General features: G+C 29.4%; 1 protein-coding gene across 1 annotated transcript in view; it reads right to left on the reverse strand.

Annotated features, from left to right (window-relative positions):
• LOC142319869 (uncharacterized) overlaps nucleotides 1-5328 on the reverse strand; it is a 535079-nt gene extending 529751 nt beyond the window's left edge. Inside the window, exon 1 of the mRNA XM_075357543.1 lies at nucleotides 702-5328. Within this exon, the coding sequence (XP_075213658.1) occupies nucleotides 702-5328 (4627 nt within the window). The remainder of the gene's footprint in view (nucleotides 1-701) is intronic.
• Between the last annotated feature and the right edge of the window lie 9744 nt (nucleotides 5329-15072).

Genomic DNA, 15072 nt, shown 5'->3' on the forward strand with positions numbered 1-15072 from the left:
AATATTCTAAGGTAGGTCCACATAAAAAAAATCAACAAATCTTTATTTATGTTGCTGAAAAAAATAAGAATTAAACTTGTGATGAATAAAATAAAAAAAAAATTTAAATGGTAAAAAAAAAATTTATTATAATTTTCTGTAAGTTAACAATTTGTTTTAACAACGTGTATATGAAGGAGATGATGTGGTGGCCTTTCGTTTGAAAGTCCGTTTTACAACCATTTAAATCAGATTCAAAGCAATTAAAAAAAAAAATGGGTAACAGTCTGAAGTAGGGTTTTTGTTAGCTCTTTACAGGAAAGTATTGTAACTTTTAAAATGAACTAATTGGTTTACTTTTAATTATAAAATTTTAATTTTTTGTTTCAGTAAAAAAAAAGAAAATTTTTGTCTTTACGTACAAAAAAAATTTACTAATTAAAATCAATATTTATAAATTTTTTCTTATATAATAATAATCTTAAGTTTTTGTAGATAAATATTATGTGTAGTTAAAGCAAACGATTCATTCAGATATTACAATCTACGTTAAACAAATAACAGCTGAAAATTCATGAACTATTATTATTAAGTGACAATTATAATTGTATTTAGCCTTAATTATAATTTCTACGTACACAGTAATATTGTCGTTAAATATTTGTTTAATTTTACATTAATCAAAATTATTATTAATAGAATATAAATATTAAAATTCTTACCTGAACGTTGTCGGCGCTGATGAAAATGATGGGGACAGCATCCCTGCGAAATATCTTTGTAGCCGTCCGGCGGGCTGAGTGTGACTTGATCCACAAATTCCATCGGTGGCTCAAAAGCGGCACACAAATCGAATCGAGGGCTCTGCACTTCTTCCGGAAGACCGAGTTCTTCATCTTCGGTACAATCGTAACACAGTTCTTCACCACATTCACAGATACCTTCTCCATCTTCCGGATCCTCTCGAATTAAAATTACGTAATCTGCATCAAAGAATTTATTAAGCGATTCATCGAATTGCACCCGGTGTTTCTTTTTCGAACTTTTCGACGATTTAGTGTTTCTTTTAAGAGCAGACTTAAGAGTTCCCCTGTGATATCCGTTGCAACAGTCTCCGGACGTATCAACAGCACCATCCTCTGTCGTTTCGACGTCGTTCTTCTTTTTTTGTCGCATGTCTTCGAATTCGCTCGCTACTAGTTCGAGTGGATCATTCGTATAATTTTTATTACTTTCTTTTATGTCGCTTTTATTAAACTGAAAAAGTCCACCGTAGTGTTTCTTATCGAACACGTTATCGACTAAATTAAAATATTTGTCATCACAGTTCACTTCTTGTTTATCGTTTAACAAGTCTTTCTTTCCCTCATCTTCTGAACGTAAAACAATTCCTTCGTTAGAAATCTCTTCACTACACTTAACACCAGAGTATCCGGTACGATTGTTTACGACATCCCTTTCAGAAACGTTACTCTCAGTACTATCAATACGTTTCACCCCACTCGGATCGTTCCCTGAAGAGTGCTTCAATAAAGTTGCGTCGCCTACAATGTCTCTTGATGGTTCAGCGCTTTCCTCGCCGCCCACCTGTAGCCCTCTTCCCGTTTCATCCTCCTTCGGAAGCTCGGTCAGCTGACCGGCATGTTTATTACTTAAAACATCTTCCGATACCTCCTCTACTAAGTTTTTATTTTTATTTTCAATACGCTTTAACTCAACACTACACTTGATAGTACCTTCATTCTCAACAACATTATTTTGAATTAATAATAAATAATTTCTATTCGAATCCGAAACTAACTGAATTTCATTATCGTTATCGGAATAACTTTTTGAATTAAACGTTAAATTATTTTTATAACAATTATTCTGTAATTCTTCTAAATCGACATCAAAGTTATTATCCTTAGTTCTATCTTTCTGAATTACATTTTCATTTTCGACACTCGATTTATCAGAAATAAATTTAGTATCCGAAATTAAACGATTATATTCATCACTTTCACTAAATATTTTTTCACTGTTACTACACAATAATTTATCGTTTTTTGAACAAACAATTTCATCGCTACTCACGGCCGACTTATTATCAACAAACGTTACGTCTTCCTTTGAACAGTTCCGTCCAAGGGTAGTCGCAGCGTAGGCCGAAGGGAGTTCACTACACGATGTGGCCGACGTGTGGAGTACGCTGTCAGGTGTACGTAAGCCCTCTTCCAAGCCGCACTCCAGCTCTACACTGAGGACCATCTCGGCGGCCCCGCAATGCGCGTGCTCCGCAACGCAGGTCGATACTAAGCTCCGGTCCGATGCGAGGTATTCCTTCCTCCTCCTCCACGGTCTGCTGGGCTCAACACCTGTTTCTTCGGTACTGACCTCGTCATCCTCGTCGATTGTCCTTTTCCTTTCGATAGGATCGTTTTCAGTTGTCTTTATTTTTACTTCATTTTCGTATGTTTTTTCATTTTTAACATCTGTTGGTGTAGGAAATTCAAATAAAGTAGAGCGATCTTCCCTAGTTCCTTCTTCAAGTTCTCGAGAAAGAGTTTCCTGCTTCCTACTATCTTGTTCATCTGTGTTGCTTAATTCCATATTTAGAAGTTGTTTATATTTCAGTTTAACATTTAAAACTTCATTTAAATTCGGATCGCTTAATTTTTTACCGCATACTTTAGAATTAATTATCTCATTTACTTCTGATTTTTCTTTTCCTAATTCTTGTTTTTCTCCATATATATCATCATTCGTAAATGTTTTATAGGTAACCTTACTCACGTTTTCAATCTCTTCAAATTCAGAACTAGATTCACTTTCAAATATGCTGTCACATGGATCGTTCTCACTTTCGTCTTCATTTTCTTCTTCTATTCTTTCCATTACATCAACATCATCATCGTCATCATTACGGTTGTCGTTTTCGCAATATCCTATCCAATCGGTTGCACTAGTAATGCCGGGTAAAAGTTTTCTACGAAACATACTAAGAACTTCAACGGCTCTATTTTGAAATTCACCCCAAGCACATTCTTCCATCATACCGTGAAAGATTTCCTCATCGAGTGCTGCCCTTAAATGAGAAGAATTATCGTTTATTTTTGCAATATTTTGACTATCCAATTGATCGTCTAAGTCATAATATTCTTCGGTATCCTCACTTAATTCCGATAAACTGCACGACGATTCATCATTCTGTTGAATTTTTATACAATTATCACTTAAATTAGTATTATTTTCTAATGTACTTTGTTGTTGGTCGATCATAAAATTTTGTTCGGCACAAGGAGACATCTCTACTAGATTTTCATGATCTTCGTGTTTTATATTTTTATTATAATTATCTACGATTATTAATTTTTTATTTATATTTCCATCGTTCTTAATATTGTTATCAGAAGGATTTATCTCATCGTTAATTACTTCTTCACCGTTATTCTTACTTTCTGTAGAAAAGTTACAACTATCCAATAATTGTGTAATAGAAATTTCCATTTCAGATCGCATAAAAGGCTCATCTTTGGTTTCAATATTTTTTAAGTCTTTGGTTAAAATACTTTTGGGCCTTTCAGTCGTTATTAAAAAATGCGGTTGTAAATTATGTGAAACATTAAAATATAACTCGGAACGATTCGAATCCGGTAATAATTTATTAGAATACTTTTCATCATCGGAAGATATTTCAGATGAAATAAATTCTAATTCAATTTTATCATTTTCTAACACCGATATGTTTTGTTCTTCATCATTTTTATTACTGTAATTTTCATGACATAGATTTTTCTTCGAATCGCTTTCTACTACTTCTATATTTTCTAGCAATGTTATCGTCGTTTGCACGCCGACATCTCGGTCAGATTTTTCATTACCGTCTTTTTCATCCGAACTACTTACGTTCGGAGAACCTGAATCGCTAAAATCATCTTTAAGAAAAGAAAAATTCACATCAATAAAATTTGAAACGTCTTGTAATTTCACACCTTCTTTTACTGTACTGGTGTCATATTCATTATAATCTTCTAAAGCTTTAACGGTAAGAGCCTGACATGGACTATATTCAAATAAATTATCAACTCTTATGAAATAATCTACATTATCATAAGGGTGAATAACATTATCGGGCCTGCCAAAGGTCTTACATTCGGCCTCATCATTCTTATTAATTAAATTGTCCAATTTATCACCCTGAATATCAGATGAAAACGTATAATCCAATTTTTCCGAAGTCGGGCTCAAACTTAAATGTAAACATTCGTTTTGATCACCAACTGAAATTTTATCAATACAATCTATACTAATGGATGTTTTAATTTTATCTGCGTTATTCTCTGATGAATTTTCTCTTGATACGTCAACATTATCATTTCTGTCCAAAGTTTTTTCTTTAACCGTTAAAGAAAATAAGTCTTCATTAATATCGTTTAAATCCGCTCGTAAGCTGCTGCTGTAACTACTACTACCGCCATCATTCAAGTCTTCTTTATAACTAAATTTGTCACAAACAACGATTTCACTGACAGGAGATAAATTTTCAACGGAATTACTACTTGTTACAAGATCCTCTTTTTTGTCCTTATTTAATAAAGTGATATTAATTTCCTTGTTTTGTTCTTTATGTAAGGTATCAGTTACATCATTTATTAAAACAGTACTTTCTTGTTGCGATGTTGATTCTTTTATAACAACGCAAAGTAAAACATCTTCTTTGAAAGATATATCATATATAATATTATCATTTTTTACATTACTTTTTTCATCTTCAGAAACATGAATATTGAAAGATTTATCATTACTATCATCGTTTATTGAATCGCTTTCATTGAAATATGTCAATACATCTTCTTCTGTATCGTTATTACTTTGTTGTAAATTAAAATTTTGTCCTGTGGAGATTTCATTATCTTGTGTAACTTCTGATATATTTCGGATTTCATCTGATACAGCGGCTGAATATTTTTCTTTAAATGATAAAGAATCATCGGTCGATTCTATATCTATAGTGACCAAAGGGGCTTTCGGACTTAAAGATGATTCTAAATTCGAAATTTCAGAAATATCTTCAATTATATCGGGTACTTCTCTATCTAAAATCTCATTTTTCTCACGTTCAGAAACAATATATTGTTTCTTAGCTTGAAATATTAAATCATCTTCCCTACCTGTTGATGTTGTTGCTGTTTTTAATGATTTTACAGTAGTTAATTTATTGTAATCATCTTCTTTGGTAGAATTAAATTCTTTGGCTTTAGTCTTTTGCAATGCTTTTTTCTTTTTCCAAACATATTGTTCGCCTTGAGTTGATGAGGTTGATATTTCATCTATGTATTCAACTTTATATGATTCTTTATCATCCATATCTTATATAATACGAATTATAAGTTCATTTTACTCAGAAAAAATTAATATGAACAAAATTTTAACCGGTAACTTCAAATTATTAGACATTAAAAAAAAATTAATAACTAATAATTAAAAATGAAATTAATAATTAATTAGTCAGGTTTTATAAAATATTCCCCTGCCAATTCAAAATACAACGTAATCGAATGTAACATCTTTGTAAAATGAAATGTTTTTATAAAAAATATTATAAATCAAAATAGATAAATGCAACATGAATTAAATATTAATCTTTGTTTTTTAAAAGTATTATGCTTAATTTACATTTCGTTGACATTAAGTTTAAATACGACGTATTAAGAAAAGTATTGAAGAAAATGTTCATCTGATAAGTTCACTAAAACAACGGTATTTCATTTATAAAAATAAAATGTCAAAAAAATAGTATTTTTCCTGAAGAGGCACTAAAAGAAATAAAAAAAAATTAAAAAAATTAAAACTAACTTATTAGCCTTTAAAAATCACCTTTATGTAACAAATTAAAAGTGATTTAATTCCTACAATATTTTTATAATTTAATGCAAAAATTTAAACGTTGGAGTAAAAAACCACTTCACTTCACTACACAGCACTGAACACAATATAATTATCATTATTCCTACTAATTCCATTTATTCATTTTTTTTTTTTTTTTTAAATAAATAGATTGACTAACTCAATAATAAATTCAGGCTTTTGTATAAAGTTATTATCAAACACAACCTTATACAGAATATCAGAGCGCAGAGTACTTTCCTTGCAGAAATAATTAATGAGTTACCAAGACCAGCTTTGAAGGTGTCTGTGGTGTTCTCTCATTAGAGAAGACCCTTTGAGTACTGGATATCAAGGTGAAGCTTTGCTTCAGACACGACCTTATATTCGTACCCGTAATACCTGTAAAAAAACGAAAAATATTTCAATAAAAACCATTTCGTAATGAAAAACTTTAAAAAAAAATGTATATATTATTTTTAATCATAAAAATTTATATACGGGCTAATTATTCATTCATACCTTATGATCAATTTTCTTTTCTGTGTTTGTTTTGATAAAAATACACAGATTTAAACTGATAAAATAAGTTTGCAACAATTTATGAATACGAGAATGCGCACACATTTTAATAGAATCAAGGAATTAATGTTATGTATGTTAACAGTACTATCAAAATCAAGTGACTTCCTCTGGGTTAAAAAAAAATAGAATGAATAAAAAAATTAGAACCAGAATTATTTTTACGACAATTAGTCGTAAATTATAATTCTGAATTTTAACTTTCACTTTACATAACTGATAATTTCATGTTTCAATTTCTAGATTCATGTTTCATCTTACTTCAACAATATTAATTCCTTTCAAGTATTTTGTCTAACTAGTGTCATACAAAATAACAAAAATTATTTTTATTGAAATTCAAAATATGTCTTTCTTTAATCGAAGTCGTGATGAAAATCCATCATAACAAAAGAAAATAAATATATACGTTATTTGATTTTCACAAATTTATTTAAATAATCACAACAGTTGTTTCGATATACAGTGCCTTCATCAGGTGTTACAAACAGAAACTACTATGATTTTATTAATATGGTACCGGTGTACCAAAGGTGTACCGTAACCAATGTTGTGATGTTTTAAATAATTATCTGAAAATCAAATATCTTAAACCCAACGGGTTGGTTTAGTGGTAAACTCGTCGTTGTAAATCAGTTGATTTCGAAGTCGAAGTTCTCAGGTTCAAATTCTAATAAAGGTAGTTAATTTTATTCGGATTTGAATACTAGATCGTGGATACCGGTTGCTTCTGAGATCACACGTCTCAGAAGTAGTCGACCTGAGTTTATTTAAGATTAGAAGTTTACCGGTACAGTTACATTACACTAATAAATTGCTAATTAAAATAAATGAAAGTATTAAAAAATTCAATTACATTTATGTTTCACTTATAATCCGGTTTTATATTATATAACTTAATTATTTTATAAAGAGTATTATTAAATTACAATCGGAATAAAATATATTTTTTACTTCCTTCTACGAAGTATTGGAAGTGCTGAGATCGCGAAAAATTTTGGTTTTCAGATTTCAACGGAAATATCCATTTTGACTAGTTTCGGCGTGACATCTGAACGTACGTATATGCGTATGTATCTCGCATAACTCAAAAACGGTTTGCCATAGGATGTTGAAATTCTGGATTTCGGACTGTTATAACATCTAATTGTGCACCTCCCATTTTTACTGCAATCGACTAAACCAAAAGTGTCCAAAAAAGCTCAAAATCCCCAAAAAATTGAATTTTTGATTTTTCGTAATTGCGGTAATACGCCATCATTGAGAACTTTTCAAAGATATATTGTAAGTGGTAATTATTTTCATTGGTTCCAGAGTTATAGTCAAATAAAAGTTTAAATAATGAAATATTTTGATCTTATAGGAGGCACATTATTCGAATCAAGACTTCATCCCTTTTTTTTATTTATTTATTTTTTATTTATTTAAATATACTGATTTATTAATTATTATTAACCTGATTGTAAAAAAAAAAACTTTTACGATAAACAATAATTCAGTAATAACAATAAAAAAAATTAAAAAATATGAGAAGTTTTTAATGAAATATAATTTTATATACTTTTCAATAGGCGTACAAGGAAGTTATGTGGTGTCCACATCAGATTTTTTTAATTTTATACTAATCTTCAAAACATACTTATTATTTTAATCTGATACCATAATTATTCTGAAATAATACAACTATTTCATAATACTTCATTATTAGCTTGTTTGGGCTGCTCCTGAATCAACAGTTTACTTGGAAAAATTAAATTAAAACGAGACACTTCAAACATATCCATGAATCAGCATTACTTTGGTTTATAGATTTAAATTTACTCATGTTTACAATTATTTAAATGAAATAAAAGACATTGCTACACAAATCTCTTCTTTCATATTCATGACACCATAGACCTAGAGCTATACTGAAAGAAGGAAAGTATGGTAATCAGTCAAAAAATTGGGTATGGGATTTTATGCATTTTTCAACGTTTCATGATCCAGAGATCCCAAAAAAGGAAAAAAAGTGGGAGGGTAATGTTCGAATGTACGTACGTGTGTTGGCGTATTTGAAGCTTAATAACTTTTGACTGGATGAACTGATTTTGATGAAATTTGGCAAAGCGACTCGTGTGTCTGAGGCAATTTGTTGGTAAAGGTTTGAGGTCAATAATTACAAGATGCGGGGTAGAAAGTTTCTTTTAGGTTAAGTTTCTCAAAATTTTCAAACATTACCCCACTTTATAATAAGCTACTGCTTATCTAACCATATAAAAAAAATTCCTCCCAAATTCTCCCCTAACCCAAAAATCTAAATAAACTATATATATTTTAGTTATTGCATATTTTTTAACTGAATTTTTTTAATCTTTTTCTACATTGGTAGTACTACAAGTGCCCGCAAAAAAATACTTGGGGATAATATTGGTAATAGGGTAGCCGATTAAAGTTTAAAAATAACGATTTTTTTTTTAAATCTTTTTTTGTTTATTTAAATTTTTAATAATATATTACAATAAAATTTCGTCATAATTCATCTCCAGCCCCAAAAAAGAAATCATTGGTAATTTTTAATTGGTTGTACAATTTTCAGTGGAATTTTATTTAGATTTTCCATTTAACATACTAAACGTAGACAAATCGAAAAACTTCTTGGGAGGTAATATTAAGGTTAGGGAGATGAAAAAACATACATCTTATGAACCATCATTATAAGAATAAATAATCAGTGCCATGAAAATATAACAATTTTGTTGTCATCTTTCTTGAAACAGATTTTTATTTATACCGTATCCTTTATTTAGGCTAAAAAATAATTTAAATTAATCAAAACTTTTCACTCAAAATTTTTCTAGTAAACCTCAATTATCCATACTACGTACATCATTATTATTCTATACTCTAATAATTTCTATAGCAGAAGATGATGTAAACAAATTACACTTAAGGTTGTACTCTAATATATACTATTTAAAAGAATCAATCGATCATACGTTGGACAAATTCATCTAATTTTATAAGTAGTTTGAAGAGAAGATAGAACAGTTAATCAAACTCCATTAATAGTCTAAAAATTCTTACAATTTTAAACATTTTGTCAGTGTATCTAATTTCTGTTCTAAAGTTTTTTCGTAAAATAATATTAGTGAATGATTTTTTTCACATTAGTTTGTGTTCTATAGTAAAATGCCGTGAGAGGTAAGTTTAAAATCAAATTTTATGCGTACTTTGCAGTCATTTTTCTTTTTGTTTCTATACCAATTACTAATTATTCATTGGAAAATATGAACGGGATTCAATTTACATTTATTTTTAATTAATTATCCCCATTAATTTTCATACGTACCGATTCATAATTTCATATTTATTTTCGTATTGTTTTGTAAGTAATTTTAAGATTAAGTTTGATAAATAATCAATTTAATTATTTTATACTAAACTATTTTTTTATCTTAAATACAAATTTCTGTGGTGGAAGGATCTCAGTATTTTAATAAAATGGTCCCGTATTCGAATTCCGGACAGGCATGACATGTGCATTACGCTAAAAAATACGAATATCATATTTTCAAGAGAATAAGCTTCAAATTTTTTGATGAGGAGTTAAAGTTGTAAAAAAAGGTATATATTTATAAAATATGTATACACCTTCACCGATCTCCGGTGAATAGCAGCGTTTCGTCCTTTTGCTCCGGTTTGGGTTCGTATCCCGATCATGCATGAGATTTTTAATACACTGTAAATTTTCATTTTCACAATCGCACGTATAAACTTCTTTGTAAGCTTCTGTGGTGAATTAATTCGTACTATATAAATATATATATATATATATATATATATATATCTGAACACATACATTTACAAAACAACTTTCAACCCCTTTATTTAATATTTCACTTAATTAATTCCAAACAATTTTTGATATCCAATTTGATATGGATAAAATAAGACTGGCTTCCCCCGATTAATTATCGGCTTAGTGTCATCGGGATAGAGACAAATTGTCTGATACCTATTTCATGAAAATTGCGTAGCCGTTCTAGAATTACACGTGCAAAAAATTACCATCCAAATAAACTGTCCTTCTTGAAAACTAGACAATTAAAAATAAATTTAATGATATACATGGCAAGGATTATTTAGGAATTCTCAATATTTATAAATAATTAAACTGTTTAGATAAATAAAACAATTGTTTCAAATAAAAAAATCTTTAAACAAACTAAATATTAAGCTGGAAAGACCTAAACGACATTGCAGTGGGAAATTATTAAGTACATTTCACAAATTATTAATGAAAATAGAAAATAAAAATCATCAATATGTTTTAAAGAAATATTGACGAAAAACTCAAAGAGGAAAATATAAAATTCTCTCTACGTTGCTATAATGTTTATTTAACTTTTCTCTTTTATAAAGGTGACATTTAATAAAAATTACACCATTAATGAAGTGAGTGGGATTCGTCACCACCACAAACTATAATTTAGAATTCTAACGGTTACAGAGCTTCTGTGGCGGAGTGGTAGTATTTTATTCTTTTAATCAGAAGGTCCCGTGTTCGAATTCTGGTCTGGCTTTATAATTTACAGCCCTACAAAATATAACATCATATTTTCAAGAATAAGCTTCAAGCTTTTATAAATTGTAATAGACACAACAAAAAATATTTTACGATTAATATCTACGATTTATTATTTTACAATTTTATTTACGTTTTATAAATAAAAAAAAAGTCTTAAAATTTCTACGAATTTACTTAACGATGATAATATTAAGTAATAAGAGTGATAAAATTCAATTTATACGAATAAGAACCCACTGGGAATAACTATGAAGAATATAAGCAAAGTGCGTCACAATCACAATAATTACTAAAAAATTGAATAAAGTCATTTCCAAAAATGTCACGGCTATTTTCACAAATAGAAAGCGTCCCAAGCCAGACTTATTAGAGAATGTGGGAGAAGGATTGTTTATAACTGAACCGAGTTTACTACTGCTTGTCAAACCAACCAAAATGAAAATGATATTCAATCCATACAGAGACCTTCACTCCGTTCGCAATAGGGACCGGCTGTATAATGAACATCATTACTTTCAGAGAAGTAATTCTGATTAGCGTTTGTTATACCTTAAGAGCTTCACATTCATCACAGCAATAAGGAAAAATGGTATAGTGAAAAAACAATAAACTAATGTAATCCTTTACATGTTGAAAATAATCTGTATTTTATAGCTGGGAAAATTCATTAAGTAGTTAAAATATATATTTATATATATAAATGATGTTTAAGAAATATTGATAATGCACTATTATTATTTGAATATATAGCTTCATGTAACAAAAAATAAATAAATAAAATCTTTACTAATAAAATAAATTACTAAAAATAAGTAATGATTTATATTTAATATAATAATTTCTTGTGTACATATTTTTTTAACTGTTAATTACGTGATAATTTAATAAATTGAAATTAAAAAATTATGCAGTAATATTACTGGATACATTATCAAGAATATAATTATAAAATAACGTACAAAAAATTGTATTTGATTTTAGACAAGTGAATTATCTATCACATTCGGGTTGAAACCTTCATTGCAGGTGAATATACAACATATGTTTACTAACACATACAATTTTCTATTGTTAGTATTTAAATTATGGAAAATTACAGTAGCAGAAAATTAAGAAAGTAAGGGTAGTGAATTAAAGGAAGGTTAGCAGTGTTAATACAATTGCGTCTTGAAGCACAACGGAGAGACATTTTGTCGTCGTATCTCAAGCAGAACGGGTATGTGGATTCCCAGGACGCCCTTCCGGTTAAGACTACTCTACTGTTAAAAATACCCGGATAAAAAAATATAAAAAAAACTTATACGTAAAATGATAATGACCTTACAAGAACGTACCACCTGCCTTTCAATAATACTGTAGAAATTACGTAGTTAATTTCAACTTGTTTTTTAATGAATTGATTTTATGAAAGTCATGTAACGAATGTTACAGAATTTCTCAAGGACATTTCAATGGATTTAGTTATAAATTATGCTTTATAATGCATATCATTATATAGATAAAAATATATTTTATTTAATTAAGAATACGAATAAAATCACGAGTAGACTTTATTCCCCAAAATATTCATAAAAATCACTGTACTATGAGGGTATTCATTTTAACAGTACAATTTTAAATTTTTATAAATGTGATTTATTACTTTGGACGTAATACTAAGAATTATGAATTGGGGAGCAGAAGAAATCTTATATATCGTTAAACACTTATTGAATAATAAATACAATAATTTTATCAAACATGGCTCGTTGGTACGATTATATAATAAATAATTAAAATATAAAACACACTTACTTATCAACAAATAATATTTTACGCCTTCAAGCGCTTTCGGAAACGAATTGATTGAAGCGCAAAAAGATCTGTTGGTAACTCGGTTTTATATTTTAATCATTTATTACTTAATAAATACAATATTTGAATAATTAGAATAATATATTTTTTAGTATCGTAATAGATTAATACAATAAAAAATATTCTTACAGATTTTCTTATTCATATTTTCTTATAGATTAATTAGTATTTTTATTTTTTTCGAGATCGACCTCTGATAATAATAATAATAATAATAAAAGATTTTTTAGAAATATCTTTAAAAAATTCTTTTTGTACTCTAACATATTTTTTCAAGCATAGAAAGAAAACGACTGAAATAATTTTCTAAGTAAAGTCTTGAAGCGTGGAAAATTTTGTAAAAGTTCATAAATGAAAATGAGGAGAATTTTTTCTATGGAAAGAAATTTTAATTAAAAGGAAGTACTTGACATAATTATAATTTTCAGTTAATAATTTAGCATAGTTTAGGTGTCTAGTTACAAACCGAAGACTTTTAGCTACTAGTATGGTATGTTGTAATATTCTATTTTCCTTGTGATATAAACAAGATTGAAACACGAAAATACCATTATGGTTAGTAGGCTTAATACGATGAAGGTGGTTAGAGGTAGCGGCTGGAGCTGTTCTCTATGATAGATCTCGCTCTCTCTAGATCAGCTTATCTTAACCTGAGAGTTGCAGTGATATGATAGGTGGTCACGATATTAGCCTACAACTTTACGCGTAAACAAAATGAAGTCATTTTTGGGAAAAAAATTATTATAAGCATTTTACTTACATTTATAAGTACATACAAGGTCTGTAAATAAAGTAATGGGAATGGTTTAGAAAAACCTTTTATTTGAAATCCAATTATGCGTGGACTTTATCACCTTTGAAATAGTTCCCTTGGGAAGCCACGCAACGCTTCAAACGGCTTTCCCACTCTTCATAGCATAGTTGGAACTCAGAAACCGGAATATCCTTCAGATGGTCGGTTACATTTTTTTCTACTGTTCCAAAAAATGTTCTTTTAAGTCGGGAACAGGAAAAAGTCGCAGGGATTCAAGTCAAGTGAATAAGGTGGTTGAGAAACTACAGGAATGATTTTCTTTGCCAAAAACTCATTAACTGAGAGTGCAGTGTGATAAGGTCCATTATCATGATGCAGCATCCAGTAGTCTTTGATGGCTGGACTCACGCGAGCAATTCTTTTCCGCAGTCTTTAAAAAATTTCTCGGTAAACATATTGATTTTGTCTGTCCTGTAGGCAAAAACTCCTTATGGAGAATGGCATTACTATCTAAGACATAAATTAGAATGGGTTTGATTTTTCATATGCTTTTTTAGGACGTGGTGAGTTTGAAGTGTGTCACTCATTGCTCTGGTGTTTTGTTTCTGTGTCGTACTCAAATATCCAAAATTCATAACCAAAAAAAAACAAAAAAAAAAACATTTTTTTAGAAAATTAGGATCAGTTTCAATTCGCCCTAGAAGATGACGGCACACTTTCATCCTGTTGTTTTTCTGTTCAACAGTGAAGTTTTTTGGGACCAATTTTGCACAAATTTTTTCATATCCAATTCGTATGTCAAAATTTGATGGACTGTGGTATGGTTCAAATTCAATTGTTCTGCAATCATTCTATCAGTTAACTGCCGGTCGTACCGTATCATAGCCTTGATACGGTACGCTCAACATCGTCGTCACTTTTTGATGTTAATGGTCTTCCAGAACGTGGATCGTCCGCAACTAATTCCCGGCCATCTGAAAATGCTTTAAAGCACCTAAAAACTTGACTCTGAGAGAGCGTCAACTCCATACGCCCTTTTCATTTTTGAAAAAGTTTCAGTAGCATTCTCACCGAGTTTAACACAAAACATGATTGCACAACGTTGCTTATAATTAGTATCACTCATTTTTGTAACGCACAACAAAAACTCGTTTCACAAAAGTTTGTTTACATCTCACGTGGCAACAATAGACCAAAAATATTAATACCTAATATAAATCCGCTGTTCATATAACCATATGTTTACTAGTAACTTTACCGTGTTGCCACTTTGACTGCCAAAAAACAAATCTCATTACTTTATTTACAGATCTCGTATGTAAAGAAAATAAGTTAATGAAAATGATCGCATTTGTTTTTCATTTAAAAGTTTCTCTATACGTGGATCTATGTAGAAACAGACAAGTAAATTGTTTTCAAGTGATAAAAGACGATTCCTATATTTAATTTTTAGGGCAACCATAGA

This window comes from Lycorma delicatula, chromosome 2 (assembly GCF_047948215.1).
Source record: "Lycorma delicatula isolate Av1 chromosome 2, ASM4794821v1, whole genome shotgun sequence".
NCBI lineage: Eukaryota > Metazoa > Arthropoda > Insecta > Hemiptera > Fulgoridae > Lycorma > Lycorma delicatula.